Below are 17,171 nucleotides of genomic sequence, written 5' to 3'. Positions count from 1 at the left end.
GCTCGCAGACTTAGTTTGCCAATTCATGGTGTAGGTCTTTACTAACTTCTGTGGCCACATCTGGCCAAGGTCATTGTGTTCTCAATGTAGTACCCCTTTTGCTGTATTCTAACAATCTCCTTTAGGAAGCTGCCGTAGACCAACACTATCCAATAGAACTTAGAGAACTTTCTCTGATAGTGGGAGTTTTCACTGCACTGTCCACTACAGCAGCCAGTAACCACACCGAACCCTTGAAATGTGGCTAGTGAGACTGAGGAACTGACATTTTCATTTTATTTAATTTTATTTTGTTTAACCATATGTGGTTTTCCATTTTTTTCTTAATGCTTTTTTCCTTCTGCTTAAGCCCTAACTGCGTTAAGGCATACAGTAAGTTCTGTTCATCTTGGGTCATTCAGTGTCTTTCTCCCATGGTGACCCACGAAGGAGATGAACTAAATCTCATCTAAACACCAGAAGATTCACCAAACTAAACAACTAACCAGCTACTGTGGTCTGATGTCACACAGATAAATATAGTGTCGAGAATTTAGTTCTACAAAGCTACTGGGGGTGGGAACAGGGCACGAGACACATACTAAAGAAGCCTCAGCTTAGAAGAAGAGATGGGGCTTGAGTAGGTCCATCGGGAGCATCAGCTCATGAGCTCCGCCTTTTGAGCCTTTCAGGATACGTGACTTTCTTTGCAGATACAACCAGGCCTCCAAAGAAAGATGAAGAAAATGGAAAGAATTACTACTTTGTATCTCATGACCAAATGATGCAAGACATCTCTAATAACGAGTACCTGGAGTACGGCAGCCACGAGGATGCGATGTACGGGACGAAACTGGAGACCATCCGCAAGATCCACGAGCAGGGGCTGATTGCAATCCTGGACGTGGAGCCTCAGGTAACGCACGACCGCTCGCCACCGCCACCAGCCGGCCTGCTCAGCCTGGGTTCTGAACTCCAAACTGCCCTCAGAACGGTAGGGCGGTATCCGCAGGGCAGGCGTCGCGGGCTAACAGTCTCGAATGCGAACGGACTGCTCACGGGGCTCGGTGCGTACACCGTGTAGTTCAGCGGCAACAGCATGCTCTTTCGAGAGTCATTATACTCAGAAGCCCAGTGGGAGTACCTGACTGGGTCCGTGCCAACCAGAAATCCGCCAGTAACTCGACCTCAGGATGAGACTGGCACTCGGTTATCACAAAGCCCCCTTTTCCCCTCTCAGTACGGCTCATGCCGGCCCCTCAGAGCCTCTGCCGGCATCTCATGTGAATCAGCAGCAGGGATCTCGGATCCTGGGGCCGCGGGCCGGTCGGAAACACGGCACCGGCTGGAGGAAGGCAAGCCTGAGTGAGCCCAGGCCGTGCCAGATGGAGCGGGGATGGAGACCCACGGTGGTTCTCGGCCTCCGCTGTCCCTTTACTGAGGATGGTGCCTGGGCCCGGGCTGAAACTGGGAGGGATATAGAGAGCTTAGAGGACTCCGAGCCAGACCCAGGAATGACTGGATGATCTGTAAGGAAGGCCTAAGCTCAAAGCAATGGGAATTATTCAACTCAAAAAGGAGAAAGCCACACTTCAAACATGTAAGAAAGGCCTTGAATCAAAAATGCTGAAGAGCTGGGGCACTGGCGGGGGGGGGGAGCCTCAGTCAGCAGAGCATTCAACTCTTGATCTCAGTGTCGTGAGTTCGAGCCCCACGTTGGGCGTAGAGAGGACTTTAAAAAATAGCTTGTCGGCTTTTTTTTTTTTTTTAAATCTCCGAGGACGAACAGAGCAGAAGGGGGACTTAAAGCCCAGTAGGAAGGATGTTGTAGACACCGGGGTGAGTTACAGGAGAGGCTCACGGGTGCTGCTGTGACTCCTGGGCCTGCCATTTCTAAGACCTGTCTGTGCCCCACATCCCTATCCTTACAGATAGAATCACCTGCCCAGATGGCAGACCAGCTCCCCTCAAGCAGGCCCATTTCGCCAGGCTTCCCTGGCTGCTCCAATCCCTGTTCAAGGGCCACCATATGAGACTCGGTCCCCTAGCCCTCCCCAAAGGGAGGACAGAAGCTGGGTCAGCCGGGTCCATGTGACCTGAGACCTGACAGCTCAGTCACTAGGCTCCAAGATCCTACCGTCGTGGCCAGTGGAGGTCCCTCCCCCGTTTCCGTCTCATGGCACCTGATAGGGTTCTTGAACTTGGAATCTGGCTGGTTAAGGGGCCGGGGAGGAAAGCAACAGTGCGGTGAATGCCATCCAGTTCACTTAGCAGTTAACGTGGACCTGTAGAGAAGTAAATAGATGATGTGTCACCTAGTGTGGTTTTTGTTCGACTCCGAATCCCTCCTTACTAGGGATTGGAAAAATCTTCTGGCCAAGGATGGCTAGAGGCAGAGTCTCAATCCTGGGCCTGGTCTTTGCCACCCTCTCCTTGGGTTCCACACTGGTCTTCACCTGAACGTCATTTTCTGCTGGTAGTAATGTGTCGAGCAGTATGCTGGCTGCAGGGCCCCTCACCGCCCCTCCGCATTACCCAGGTGCGCTTTCGAGGGCTTTCTGCCCTCCCTGCTGCCGCCACTATCCTCCTGGCGCCCAGCTCTCCCCACACCCTTGCCCAGGCACACATTGCTCTGCACTGCCAAGCAGGATACACTGCACGGCCTTATCAGGACAGCCCCAGCGGTCACTTTGACGAGCGGCACTGGGCACCAGAGCACCCCTTGCCCCAGGCTGGGCACTTTCCCTGCTCCCCTGACTGCTGGCTGAGCTCCCGGCATTCCTCTCTCCCGCTTTCCTGTGTCCACACCTCAGACCTGTGATCTTCAGGGCCCCCCACCGCCGAGGGTGGCAACAGGGATCGCCCAGGTCCTGCTCCTCCCGTTGGTCTGGTGGACCACGCTGGCCCCGCCTAGACTCAAGCACGGTCCCACTCCCACGGGGTCCACACCTGCTGGGCTTTGCCCTCAGGCTGCCCTGCCTTCAGCCCCTCTCTCCCCTGGCTGAGCAAGGCCGGCGCCCTGTCTGCGGGAGGCCCGGCTCCAGGGCACTCTGTCTCCTCGCCCTTTCCCACCCCAGCCTGTCTGATTCACCCCCCAACTATATCTCGCGGACAGCTTGATTCAACCAGCTTGTATGGAGCACTTACCCTATTGCAAGGGTCATGTCAGGAGCTAAGAATACAAATGGGCAGCTGGTGAGGATGAAATTCATCCCTCAGTGTACATGAGCAGCTCCCTAAGGGGACAAATGCCACGTGGCATTCTCAAGCCCACTCCCATCTGCCTCTGCCGAGCTGTGCTCCGTAGAGAGACCGCCCAACACTGGTGTTTGGCTCACTGAGTTTGGGTCTATTATTTCGTGCTATCTTAGCTTATTTTAGACCGGTTAGGCCTAATTGAACACATGTCTAATGCTATCTGTTAAGATGCTGTGGTCCAACTTTAAACCTGGAGGGCCACAATAAAGAAGATTAAGCTGGAAGCAAACTCGTAACCTAGCTTCTTTTAAAATGAGAACAGGATGTGTTCCTACCGTACTGTGTATTTTGCAAGCATCAGTACGCTTTCCCGACTCTTCAGAACCCTGAGACAGAGGTGTCGACTTTCGTAGACGAAGAACCAAGGGGTAATGTAACTGTGACTCGACCAAGGTTTTACAGCCAACCGAGAGCGAGGTCTGAACTTGGACCATTGGTCTGGGCTTTGGTTTTCGTACAGTCGGCCCCGGCCTCCTTTACTGTTCCGTCCTGGAAGAGGTGACCCTGGGAATTCTTAAGACTACATACAAGGTGGACGAGCTTAAGATTTAAATCTTTTTTTTTTTTTTAGAAAAATCACTAAGGCAGTCAAACCCAAGGAAGAACTATAGAACTTCTTTCTCGTGGGAATAAAGCCGCGGCTCTGGAAGTAATCTGTGAATAGCCGCAGGCTGTCGCCAGAGCTTACCGTGGTGGTTTTCGATTTCAGATCTTAATTTTATTCTGGTTTATCCATTTGCTGCTTTAAAAGTTCACAGCAGCAGAATATTTGTGGCTTTGCTCTTGCCCACAGAGGGAAAGGTCGGCCGCAAGGGGTGGTCGGGGTAGCTGCAGTCTTGCTCGGAAGCTACACTTTGAAACAAGAGCCAGGTTCTGAGCTGGGGGTTGTTTCGTGCAAGATGATCTCTGGGGTCACTGTGCTCTTCCTTAAACCCTGACAGTTCCGCACCACATGGCTCAGACACTCCCTTGTGTACTGTTTCAGTTTGCAAAGCAGACCCATCTTCAAGATACCTGCCTTGTAGGTATTTGGTCAAACCTGTTTTCGTTCCTCACGGGTGGTAACCAGGGACGAACCAGGGCCGTTCAGGAGCCATAAAATCAGTTTGTCTCCGCAGAAGAGAACTAAAGACTTAAAATATTAAACTAATGGTGCTTTGGCTGTTTGAATCCATCTTTTCAGCAATCTTTCTAGAGTCCCTCTCCTCTCTAGGATTCAGAGAACCATCCTTCCCTATAAATACTGAAAAATTTGTGTCTCATCTTCAATCAGAAAGGAAGAGGGTTTAGAGACCTCTTGAAGTCCCCCGTTAACAGCCTGAGGGAAGGGAATCCTTGTGAAGCAATTCCAGTTGCTGTCCCTGAGGTGACCCTGAGCCTCGGGCAAGCCGAGACTGCACAGAAGTCCCCCCGGAGACCCATAAGTAGAGCAGAGTATGGGGACAGAGTCCTTCAAGAACCACAGAGGAAATGTGTGTTGACTCTGCCAAAGATCTGAGGGCTACTAGACAAGAAAATCTCAGTCCTTATTTGAGGGGTCTTTTCATTTTTGAAAACAGAGAAAAAAGAACATAGGCTAGAAATCAAAAATCAAAGCCCTGAAAAGGCCCCCGTAGCTCCTGTGATCGGCATGCGGGTTGGCTCTGACCTTCCCCGCAAGCAGGACGGGGGGGGGGGGGGGCCGGGTCCTGGATCACGTAATTCCCCTCTCCTCGAAGTACGCGAGTTCTTCCCTTGGAATTAACTGCTAAGGGAATAGAACTGGGTTCTTGGACACAAGAGGCACGGGGCAGGGGGACGAGCACAGTCTCGGTGACCGCCGTGTGCAGTAAGCACGGAATGACCTTCTGGATGGATAAAGGTGAAGGGCCTGCGTGCAGCGCAGAGAAGGGGAGCGTGTTTTCTGGCATTGCTCTCCGATACCAGGTTAGGACTTAAGATATTCAAAGAATAGGGTGGCTGGCAGGCTGGGGACACTGAGCAGAGAGAAGACCATTTCACGCCTGGGCTGTCATCCTCTACTTCCCCATTGGTTCCATTCAGCATTGAGGCCGTGTGGCCTTCCCATCTGGCCCTCGGGGTAGTCAGGGACGGAAGCAAGGGTAGGAACCGTGCGCTGGAAAATCTTCCCAGCCAAGTTACCCAGAGGCTGGCCGTGGGTGGATGAGGAAATCTTCTGTCTCCACTGACCCTGTAGCCTCCTGATTAATGAGCACAGGAAGTGGCGGGGGGGAGGCCCAAAATAATATTGACAAAAGGGTTTCTAAAGGAATATTCCCCATTAAGCTCAAGTGAGCTCTAGATGCACTTTTCCATGACATTCGTTCCTTGCTAAAGTCTTCAGTCACAAAAGGGTTGGCAAAGAAATTGCCAATTACCTCTGTCAAAAATGAGCATAGGCAGGCTTGAAGAGCTTTCTCAGAGGGGAGTGTGACGTTCACACCTGAAGCCCTATGATAAGAACGGGTGACATGACATGCCAGGTTCCCTTAACCCGCCAAGGAGCTCCTGTGTCTGAGATTCAGAAAGCTAATCCCAGTGCACACGAAGCTTGCACTAAACCTTTGTCATCCGGGCGCTCTCTCCCGAGCCTGTATGTTCAGGGGCCAGAGGCTCCCTTCAGCCACCAAGCACAGTGCCCTCCGGTCGAACATTTTCTGCCAATCATACGTGCCACTTCGACATTTTCATTTCAGCATAAAGAGCGTTTAGCGAGGTGCCGTGTAGGGCACGAGGGAGACGACCAAACGAGACCCAGCCCCTGGCCTCAAGCTCACCCTCAAGTGTCCAGGCGCTTGCGCGTGTGGCACGGCGGGTACCCCGGGGACACCCGGGAGGGGCGCCGGACCTGGCTCGGAGCTCACGAAGGACTGAGACAAAAGAACACCGGTGCCAAGTGCCTAAGGCTCACTCAGGCAAGCCAAAAGGGAGGAGGGGGACAGAGGGTCCAGGCAGAGGGAGTAGTAAGAAAAAAGCTGGAAAACCAGAGAGAGCGTGGCCCTTTCTGGAACTGGAAGTCGTTCAGCAAGGCCAGTCCGCAGAGGGGAAGGGGCAGAGAGGACCTGATGAGGTAAGCACAGGCCACCGCAGGAGGGAGGGAGCCGGCACTTATGCTAACGAGTGGACATTTAATCCGCAGGCCAAGAGGGAGCCGCGGACGGGTTTAGAGCAGAGCAGCAATACAGTGGGATTTGCCTCGCCAAAAGATCGATCATTCTAGCAGCAAGCTTTAGTACAGAGGCAGAGCGGTCGTTCTAATTGCTACCACAGTAAACTGGGCAAAAGAGGGAGGAAGAGGAATAGGGCAAAGCAAACGATGGAAAAGCCACTTAGAAAGCAAACTGTGCAGATAACAGAATAGACACGTTATGTGCTCATGTGAAGGACAGCAAGGTGTTATCCCCTTGGCGCAGACATATCAGTGACACGTCGCTCCCTTGTGAAGCGTGTGCTTGCGGATGCTGGGGTTTTGTTCTATGGAGGGGAGTCCGTGTCCTCATGAGGGGAGCTGACAAGTAACCCCGTACCAGAATCCAGTCCTCAGGCATGGCGCCAGCTTGGCGATGTGTCTGTGCGGCCCGGGAGCTCGCGCTGCTCCAGGTGGTTATGCAGGGGAAGGCGACCGAACCTGCCTCAGAGCTCCCCCTCCCTCCGTCGAACACAGGCCCCCTCCTGGGGGCCTCCCAGCTACCTGGGGCCACAGAGCTGCTAGAGGGGCTCCGGCCTCCAGCCCCGGACCAGGTCTCCCGGCCCCCGGGCGCTCTCGGCAGGGTGCATCAGGAGGCATCGGGAGTGGGATCAAAGCCTGGCAGTGACCGTGGCCGGGGTGTGCTGGCCCCATGCACCCCGGCGCGCGTTTCCTCGCCCTTCCCGAGGCGGGCCGCCATTCACAGCCGGGCTCAAATGAACGTGGACCGGTGTAGCCGCTGTTGGCTTTTCTGAAGAAAAGGAAGTCCGACTGATTCGGGAGATTCAGAAGAAATGTCTGGCTTGTCGCCTGTTACTCGCTGGAGGCTGTTGTCCATCCCTGGGAAGGAAAGGCGACCGAGGAGTTACTGAGACAGCTGATAAACGTGCGACCGCCTTGCCAAATTTTGAGCCCCAGGCCTGACCGGCTGTGGGATTTCGTGCAGACTCGTGTGACAGTTGCACCCGTTGGCCCTTGGTCTGAGTCTCCCGTGTGCTTCGTCCGCAGGCGCTGAAGGTTCTGAGAACCGCCGAGTTTGCACCTTTTGTCGTTTTCATCGCTGCGCCCACCATCACTCCGGGTCTCAACGAGGTAAGGCTCGCGTAGCCCGCGGTCCGGGGCCACGGCCGTGGGCGCTCTGGACCAGAGCCCCGTCTCTGCCAGTCCGCTGACGGGCGGGGGAGGGGCGCGGCGGCTGGCCGGGCCCACTGCTTCCCGACGGGCAACCCGTAGGAAAGGTGCCACCCCAGGCCCGCTTTGCGGGAGAGAGCTCTAAGGAAGCCAGGACCTTGGGCCAGCTCAGCGGCCCAGAGATGGTGCCCCCCAGCGTTGGTGTCACCCTGTAGCACTCGGCTGACTCCGAGGGCCTTCGTGGCAGGGCGGACACTCAGGGCGTTTCAGTGTGTCTGGTAAGTGCAGCAGTGTCCAGTTGCCCTAGGCTCCCCCTTAAGAGGAGACTCCTGCGTGGTTATCCGTGGCTTGGGCTGGGCCCACATGCCCGCAGAGGGCTCTTGGCTCTGTTCGGCGATCACCTGCCGAAACCCACCCAAGCTAGTGACTCTACAATCAGGGCTTGGGAATCGTGTACCTGTGAGGAAGAGTCAGTCTTTACACGCCCAGGTTACTCATCTTTTCAGTTGTTCTTCTGTGTCCTTCCATTTGCAAAAGGCGTACCCCCTGTGAGCGTACTCCCTGCCTTCGGTAACACACCAGCAGGCCCGAAGCCCCGCATCGTGCTAAGTGTTTTTCCTTTGGGTACCACGTATTTTTCTTGAATTATCATCTTTGCTTTCTTCGTTTTTGTTTTTGCCTATTCTCCTGCCCTTTTACTAATTTTCCATAGCTGCCAAAATGGTGCAGAAAATTGCCTGTAAGTACCAGCTTGGAGGTGATGAAATACAGCCTCGTTTTCTTTCCTAGATTTAGACTGTAGATGCTCTCTTCCCATAAATCCTAGCTCTTGCTGTTAGAATAGAGGCATTTTGTTTCCCAGAGTTGAACCCTGCGCGTGCGTGAGGCAAGCCCACAGACCGGCTGTGGCCGAGGAGGAACCCCACAAATAGAGCTTCATCTTGTACGGGCCTTAAGAGGGAAGCTTTCTGTTCCTGGGAAGAGAGCTCCCCTTAAAAACTGAGGCCGTCAGCCCTAAATGTCCTTGCGTGTTTCCATCAGCCTGGCTCCCGCAGTGAATCGTGAACTGTGCTAGTGCTTTCTGCAGGCCGGACCGTGTCTCCGTGGATCCCCTAGCCCGACAGCGACGTGCCAGGAACGCACTTCCGCAGACGGCAGGGCGCACTCCTGGGCTCGGGCGAACGAGTGCCTCCCAAAATGGGGCTTTTGCGTTGTCTGTCACGAAGTAAAGCCACAGTGAAAATACTGTGCTTCTTAGGCGCCAGCAGAAAGCGTGGTGACAGGACCTTCGAAGGTGGCAATTAACAGAGGTCCTATCTGCGCAGTAGTCGCTAACAGCCAACGTCCCAGCACACCACGCCCAGCCCTGACATCCTGGTAGAAGGCGACAAAACACGAGGACGCTCCTTCCAGAACGTCCCGATAGAGTAGACGGAGCCCCCAGCCTCCCTGCTGTCCGTCCACCCCCACCACGGTGCCACGATGGGCTCGAGTGACCTCATTCCCGGTCCCTCTCCAGGGAGCTGCAGTCACAGACCGGGGCTCCTCAGGAAGGGTTTCTCACAAATAACGGGTGGGCCACAGAGACGGGCCTTACCGTGGCTCCCAAGTTCCCGAAGGCACCGCATCCTTTAGTTTTTCTGAAGGCGCGCCTGGGTCACCACGCGCCTCCGTTTCCTAGTAGCATAGCTTTCCGTCTGGATGATGGATTTAACGCGCCTCAGAGCCTGTCCGGCCCGTATTAGCCAAGTGCTTGTTTTTTTAAGGAACACCTAGTAAGCACTTACTGTGTACACGGCGCAGTGCCTAGTGCTGGGCACAGCGAGGACGGGGCACACAGGACAAGCTGATGCTCTAATTGGGGGGAGAGATGCGAATCAGATAAGCAGGTAGGAATTGCTCTAGACCTGTACACCCGGCCCGACCCCTCACCCACCTTGTGCTGGGGGAGAAGGGGGGCAGTTGACTTTGAGTTCTCTGGCCTCATGTTTGAGTTCATCCACCGAAAGTTCAGTGTAACAGTATCTGCCCCGCGAAGATCCAGAGGCCGACTTTCGGGTGGCCCTTAAGGATCCCAGGCTTGAAAGAACTAACGTGAGACTCGTGTGACCAACGAGGGGCCCCGCAGGGCCGCCCTCCAAATCCGCAGCAAGCCAGTGGAGCGGAGGAAGGCCCTTTCCCGCGACAGAGCCTCCGAGAGTTGAGCAGCTGCTGCTCCGGCAGCGTGTCCCCCTCCCCCCCCCCTCCGGCCTAGTCCTCCTGCCTGGCACCCTGTGTCCAGCCTAGGCCGCCTGCCGTCGTCACTGAGAAATGGCCTCATTTCATCCATTATTTGTAACATCCAAAAAGCTTTTGCCTCTGGCATCCGCCGCTGTTGAGTGCGGGCCATTAGATGTAATTGAATTCCTGGAACACGTTGGACCTCTAAGTAGAAAAGGGGAAAATACAACTTAATTTGGCCAGAGGCTGCGGCATCTTGATGCAAACGCACCGGGGGTGCGCTAGCGTGTGCGGAGCTGCAGGGAGCCGGGTGCTGTGTGCCCGAGGGCCTGGTCTCTCTGGCCCTGGGGGTGGGGGGCGGCACGCAGCTCCTGTTGCAGGGGGAGCCGGCGGGCTGCAGGCTGTTCCTCGGTGAGGCGGACCTGGCCTCGTGCCCAGATGCAGCACATCAAGGTCTGGCCTTGACTGTGTCTGCCCCTGGGAAGAGCCGAAGTGCGGGAAGAGAGCGAATCCGGCTGACTTCTGTCTCCTTTGCTCCTCCCTTCCCCCCGTCCCACCCCGCCCTCCGTCCCCTCACTCTGCAGGATGAGTCTCTCCAGCGCCTGCAGAAGGAGTCCGATATCCTGCAGAGAACATACGCACACTACTTCGATCTCACAATTATCAACAATGAAATTGATGAAACAATCAGACACCTGGAGGAAGCCGTTGAGCTCGTGTGCACAGCCCCGCAGTGGGTCCCGGTCTCCTGGGTCTATTAAGCCTCTCCCCAGTGTCTGACGCCTACCCCGGAGCCACCTCATCCGTGGAAAAGCCTCTTTGTTATCGGCCTTGTGTCAGCAGGTCATGGTCCCTAGAGACTACCTAGTTGTAGTGTGACCTCCCATTTATAATTATTGTCATGTCCGAATAGATAGGAGGAGAAAAACAATTACACACTAATTTAAAGAGACAGTATCTTTTTTAATCAGTTCTCCTAAACTTTAATAAAATGTATCTTTAAATGTATGTATTATTCAATCCTTTGGAATGTTATATTTTTGGAAATCATAGCTTTTTATTTCCAAGGCCCCTAAAAACTGCACAAAATAGATGCTGCTTTCTATAATCTATTTTAATAATAAACAATGATTCTGTTACCTTGACTGGGGGTGGAACACTACATTCTTTTTAGAGTCTGATTTTATGGATTGGAATATCTTTCTTTCCTTTATTTATTTGAAATAATCAGTCTAGTGATTACAAAACAGTCATAAATTTTTAAAGGCCTTTTTTTTTTTTTTAGACTAGTATTTTTTTTTAAGTCCTTTATGTAACATCCAGATAATGTGATACTGTCTCTTTGAAGCACCCTGTAAACCTTTTAGAGATTTGAAGTTGGGTCTTGACTCTTAATGCATGTGGACAGTCGCGAGCGTTTATGCTGTCGGTGTGTCTGTGTTGGACAAAACAATCTGTAATCTACAGCAAAGTACATTCCGTTCACGGGGCACACCCAGGGGAATAAGAATAAAATGCTATTATGACTAAGTTGTAAACCTATGCACATCCCTTGCATTTCGGGCAACTTTATAAAAAAAACTGATTTTTATTAATATTCATGTAGTGAAATGTGTTTGTAATTTTGTCTCAATTTAATTTGTTGTAAGGTGGGAGGGGGAGTTGCTGGTTTCACCATTTCAGATCTGTGTTGTCTGAGAGTATTAACGTTTTAATTAAGCAAAGAAATGAGGATTTTTAATATGTATGTAATTGTTTTAAAGCACCCATTTTAAGAGAATATACTGTGCAATGAAGAAACCAGTTTAGGCATTTGCTATAAACTGAATTATTCCAAAAGAATAATCTATAACAGCCCTGTAAATTCCTTTAAAATGATAACAGGACAGTTTGACCAATTTTTTTTTAAATATACTTCCTTTTATGTGTTCAATAATTAAATGCCTTTGGGTCCTTCATTTCATTATAGATTAGATTTGTTCAGGTTTACAAGCCGATGATCTTTTAGATTTTATAATTCGTTAGATGCTCACTGAACCACGGAAGGCCCAGTCGTGACCGTCAGTTGGCAGGACAACACCGTTCTCTGCCGGAGCACAGCTCGGACAGCGTCTGGCTCACAGAGCGCAGTGCGCCCGACGGCCGCCCGTGTGCTGGAGGCCGTCTGTGGTTGCTCCTTCCTCTTGCTGTCTCCCTTGGCACAGGCGAATCATCTGTCCTTGTTGCTTTAGAGACATTAACCATCTCATCGCCCTTCCACGAGGTCCCGTTCTTCCAATCCAGGAGATGCAGGCTGGGGTTTTCCAACTCTTGGCCAGAGGTCAGTGGAAGATTCTTCAGGAGAGTGTCAGGGTGTGAAGTGGTTCTGGTAACCTGGGATCCTTGAGAAAATACCATCCTGGTCGCTTCTTGTCGGTTAGATGGCCTCATCGCTTTATGCCTCGGCAGGGTGCGCAGGGCGCGTTCTGAGCAGCGCAGCTCGTCTTGAAGGACCGCGCACAGAAGACAGTCGTAGACCCCTTGTCAGGTGTCCCCCTCCTGTCCCACCAGCTCTTCTTAAACGGTGATTTTTTTCCCCCTCTCTGATGTTGTCCCTTGTCAGTGACGGATGAGTTTGCAACTTAGCAGGTGTTGAGTGCCCAGCTTCTGTTGAAGCCCCACAGCAGGGGGGACCAAACGCCAAGCCAGAGACACCCTGGATGGAGAAGGGCAACCCCAAGAGTTGTCTGGAGCTGTGTTAGGATTGGTTCAAATCTAATCAACACCAAGGCCAGGCAGTCATTCCCGTGATGGTACTGGCCACAATCTGGGCTCTTCTCGGTGTGAAAGTGCCCGCTCTACCTCTCTTCCAATGAAGCACAAAGAAAAATACAGCTAACACACGGGGAACTCCAGCTCCCTCCCTCTGCTAGAAACACCCACACCCCCTCTCAGGCCCTCGGAGGCCACATCTCTCTCAAGCCACGTTGACAGAGCTGGGCCAAGCAGAGAGCAAAGCAACGCCAGTTTCAAAGTCTGCGGCCCCAGGATTGAGAAGCACTTAGCGCTCGTCCTCTCTTCTCGGAGGCACCCGGGCAGGCGCTGCTCTCGCCGCTGTGCGGATGGCAAAACCCCTGCACCCAGTGCTCACTCTGGCCGAACTTCTCAAAGAGGTCATCCGCTCCACTCGTACAGGCCCTTCTCGAAAGCAATGTCTTTATGACCCACCAGGAAATACTTAAATTCAGAGTCATTTCCATACAAAACTGCCGTTGCTACATTACAATCATCCACTAAGCAACCAGAGAAAATTACTAAAAAGCTTCTTCACTGCTTCCGTTCCATCAGCAGAACCATTTTCCCCCCGTTTTAAAGACCAGAGCAAATGATTACAATTATTAAATCTTATCACTGGTCAATTAAGCCATATTCCGGAGGGTTCCCACCCAGCCCCACCCCCCACAGCCAAAATGGGGTGTTAATATGCGGAATCATTGGTTATGGAGAAGTGTCCTGATTTTTTTTAATAAGGTAGTAGTTACTTTGCACGTGCAGCATATTCCATTTTAACACTAAAAAGAAAATGTCAATTCATCTGGACGTTTTCCCAGTGTCAAGATAATATGGTAGCTTTTTAAAACGCAATTAAATGTATCTCCTGTCAGATGAGGCGGTTTAAAATATTTGCTCAGAGAAGAAAAGAAATGGGTGACCTACTTCTTGCTATTTGCATTCAGAAGGCCTCTTCTGAGCCCATCCTACTGGTGGCGGGTGACCTCAAGAGCCCGCGCTGCACGAAGGACCCAGCAGGTGCATCTCTTCCCGCGTCCAGCCCCATGTCGCCGCCTGGGCGGCCGGCTGGCTGTGGCCTCGATGCCCCTGTGATCTTGTGAAAGCTTCTGGTCTCATTATTGCAGAGGAGAGTTCTCGTTGCTTTTCAAAGCACTTGTAGTTACCTGTTCATTAAGACTTCGAATTCATTCCTTGAAAAAGTTTAGTCAGTGGAGCCACCCCCGGGGGAACGGGACAGCACCGATGCCCAGAGTGGACGCTGCCCCTTAGGGACAGGGAGCCCAAAAGCAAACTCTCATCTCCCACCGATGTGCTGTCCTTTTGTTCGTTCCAGGCCCATCTCTTGGGACTAAGAGAACGTGCTGCCAATGCTAGCAAGAGGATTTTCTCATTAATGAATTCTATTTATAACGCCTCCCACGCAGCCCCCCTTGGAAAGGGAAGGCACCTGGCAATCGACATTCCAAAACGAGCCGCTTGCGGGCCCCAGCCCTCCTCCTCCTCCTCCCTTCCTATCATTAAACAGACGTGTGTGTTGGGGGCAGGGCAGGAGTTTGTTTTTCCAGAACTAAACACAGCTTCCCAATTCCATCCTCTTCACAAGGGCTGAAGATGCGGAGGCTGATTACAGCCTGTCTAGACTAAAGGTCCCTGAGCGCCTTTCTCTTGTCCTGCGCCTCTAATTCTCCTCTTGGAAAGGCTTCTGCTCCTTGATGCAGCTTGCAGAAGGGCTACAAGCTTTCCTCGCGCATCGTTTCAGTTGGTAGAACGCTTCCTTTTCTTACCCCTTCAGAATAAGGTTTTCCTCTCCATTTGCCGCCTGTGGTTAAGGGACGGTGCCCATCAGGCGTCTACTGCTCCATTGGCTTGGCCGCCGCTCCCTATCGCTTTGCCTTAAACTTGGAGTTCTCGGAAGCCTCGGGTCCTCGGGCTTCGTGAGGGAAGCGCGTCCAGGGAGCGGGAGGCAGGAAGACCAAGGGCAAGTTCGCTGGTCCCCACCCCTATCATCCGCTCCTTTCTCTGCCGCTCTCGGGATGCGGAAGGTGGGCAGACCCAGCCCGCAGGGGGTGGGGGGGGACGGCCCCGCCATCTCCAGGACAGGCCCCGCCAGTCTTAGACCTTCGGAGGCAGAAAAAATCCAGAGCGCCCCCCCCCCACCTCTCACCTGACCCTCCATCAACTCTCTTGAACCTGTGCAAATGGACTGAGCAAAAGAAAATGGAAAGTGACGTTTGTCACCACACCGGAGTCCTCGTTTCTGGCCCCAAGCACAACTCCGTACCGAGTTGTGCTCGGAGAGCCGAGGTGCGGTCCCTCCTCTCGGGCCCACGGCCAAGGCAACGTGCCCGCACCCCGCGCCAGACAGGCCTGGGGCTGACCGGCTCGGGGCGCAGGGAGTTCCGCCTGGGAGCAGAAAGGGGCGCTCCTCCTCAGTGGGTGGCCCCGCCTACCGTTTTCATTTTGAAGAGACCAAGAACTGGGGGAACGGACTTCCAGTCTCAGCTGTGTCCTGGAATGACGCCTGGGCGGGCGGGGGGGAGGGGGGGAGCCAGCGGCCTGACCCACGCGGGGGCCACGCCACCCTCACGTGCCGAGGCCGCGGCACCGTGTTCAATATCAGTGCGGGTGTGTCGCCCTTCAAAATCAGTTCTGGGGTTGTTCTGCATAAAGTTTTGCCAACGTGTTCTTTTTTCTGTATGTATAATTGCCTTTTTATAAAAGGTTTTGAAGTATTGTCTCAGTGATAAAAAGAGAGCGATGTTAACAGTTGTTGTATATTTCACCATTTCCGGTTGTAAGTATTTGCAGGGTACAGCAAAGCCTTAGCGCACTAGAGCATTCGTGCAGGAGGGGTCCTTCAACACCCAGGAGGTGAGGGGATCGGAAAGGTTCGGATTCTCTGTAAATGTCCCGCTTTTCTTTCTGTGTGTATCTATTTACATGCCTTAGCACACGCCCTCCCGCCCTGATCCCTCTGCCCTGTCGCCGGAGCCACCAGAGACCGCTGGCGCGCTGTCAGTTACAGTACAGCTCGATAGAACCCTCATCGGTTATCTCTTGTGTGACAGGGGAGGAAGAGAAACTCCATAGTATTCTTTGTAGAATATACATACCTGTAGGATGCTGTGTAATGGGAAACCATAGAATTGGGCTTTTGTCATTTCAAAGTTGGAGAAATGTATGAATAAAATGTATAAAACACGAAAAGGCACTTGTCTTCTCAGATCGCGGGCCACACAGCTGGGGGGGAGGGGGGCAGACCACAGGAGGATTAGAGGGACAAGGAGTTCCTCTCCAGGCTTCAGCCTCACAGACCTTCCCATAAATGCACGGCAGAAGGGGACATCTTGGGTGGGGGGAATGGGGGAGGGGGACGGGGGGGCAGAGAGCAACCTCCCCCCTCTCTCAGTGGAGCACATCCTTGGCTCGGGGTCCACCCTGGCGGTCACGGTCTTCAGCATAGCGGGCACAGACTGCATCCTGAGAGCAGTTCAACTTTACTTGCTCGCACTTGGGTGCCGATTTAAAATAGCTTCGGGTTTAAAAAAAGGAAAAAAAAATCCAAGTGTGACAGCTCCCAGAAATAGAAGTCTAAATGGATCGGGGCAGCGTAGGCTCCCAGCATGGAAAGCACGTCTCTTGTTTGAGGTCTGCCTTTGAAAGCCTCAGGAGGAAGCCTGCTGCCCTTGGTGTCGGGCGCTTTGCTTGGGTCTCGGGCTGGAGTCTGGGATGCGGCCCCTCGCGTGTCTCAGTGACCTACTCTCCACCCTCCTTTCCCCAGGCTCTGCGCCAGCACAGAATCCTGGTGGCTTCGGACTGCCACACTTGCGTGTGTCCAAACACGCACCCCTCCAGAAACAGCCCGGGCCGAATGTGCTCACGTGGCTCTTATCAAAGAAACGTAAACTAGCAATGATTGCTTTTCTCAAGAAAACATCCCCCTACCAAAGAAATGGATCGAAGAATCTAGATCACAGTCAGATACAAGAGGTTGAGCCCCTGGCCTTTCGATTCAGGGAAATCCCCAGTCACCTTTCTTCAGACGGCTCAGCTCGACGCACAGAGAACCAAAAGCCTAACACGAGCACTAAGCTGATTTTCTGTACTTCATGGCACTGAAAACACATTGAACGTGTCAATATTTAGCCGACAGAAATGAAGAGAAACACGTATTTCTGTGTTTTCCCCAGTTTACTATAATATGATAAGTGGAATAAGCGACACCAGGCATCATTCCATGAACGACTGCGGGGGGGGGGGTTGCAAAAAAAATGTGACTGAACCGATGCAGGGTAGTAGACGGTGGCCTTGAAGTGACCTTGAATAGCCTGAGGGTAGCAAGCCCCCTGAAGGACAGTGTAGTAGTGCAAGCCAGCAACCCAGCCAAAGGCGAGGGCGCTCCAGGAGAGAATGTTCCAAAAGGTGGCATGGGACTTTCTTTCTCGAAGAATGAGCACCCAAGACACGGGCCTGCAGACAAAATCCCACACTTAGGGCGGTGGGGGGGCTCCTACACCTGCCGCATGCACCTGCTTTCCACACCCCATCTTAACCTTTCAGGGAGGGGTGCCCAGGAACAGTTTGGCCACAGACGTATCCTTAGGCTTGATGACGAAAAGCTCCC

At 52.9% G+C, this 17,171-nt stretch overlaps 1 protein-coding gene across 13 annotated transcripts in view; it reads left to right on the top strand.

Annotated features, from left to right (window-relative positions):
• The window catches only part of CASK (calcium/calmodulin dependent serine protein kinase), a 350,328-nt gene extending 334,574 nt beyond the window's left edge, over positions 1-15,754 (top strand). For 7 of the 13 annotated variants that reach the window (XM_034648751.1, XM_011230613.3, XM_034648749.1 and 4 more), the window contains 3 exons: positions 693-895; positions 7,433-7,516; positions 10,360-10,536. In XM_034648751.1, the coding sequence (XP_034504642.1) occupies positions 693-895; positions 7,433-7,516; positions 10,360-10,536 (464 nt within the window). Of the gene's footprint in view, positions 1-692; positions 896-7,432; positions 7,517-10,359 lie in introns of all 13 variants that reach the window. The other 6 variants (XM_019804579.2, XM_019804606.2, XM_019804597.2 and 3 more) reach the window with 1 other exon arrangement.
• The last annotated feature ends 1,417 nt before the right edge of the window (positions 15,755-17,171 follow it).

Source organism: Ailuropoda melanoleuca, chromosome X, assembly GCF_002007445.2.
Source record: "Ailuropoda melanoleuca isolate Jingjing chromosome X, ASM200744v2, whole genome shotgun sequence".
Lineage (NCBI taxonomy): Eukaryota > Metazoa > Chordata > Mammalia > Carnivora > Ursidae > Ailuropoda > Ailuropoda melanoleuca.
The sequence above is the reverse complement of the archived record's forward strand: the minus strand, read 5'-3'. Positions and strand labels throughout refer to the sequence as shown.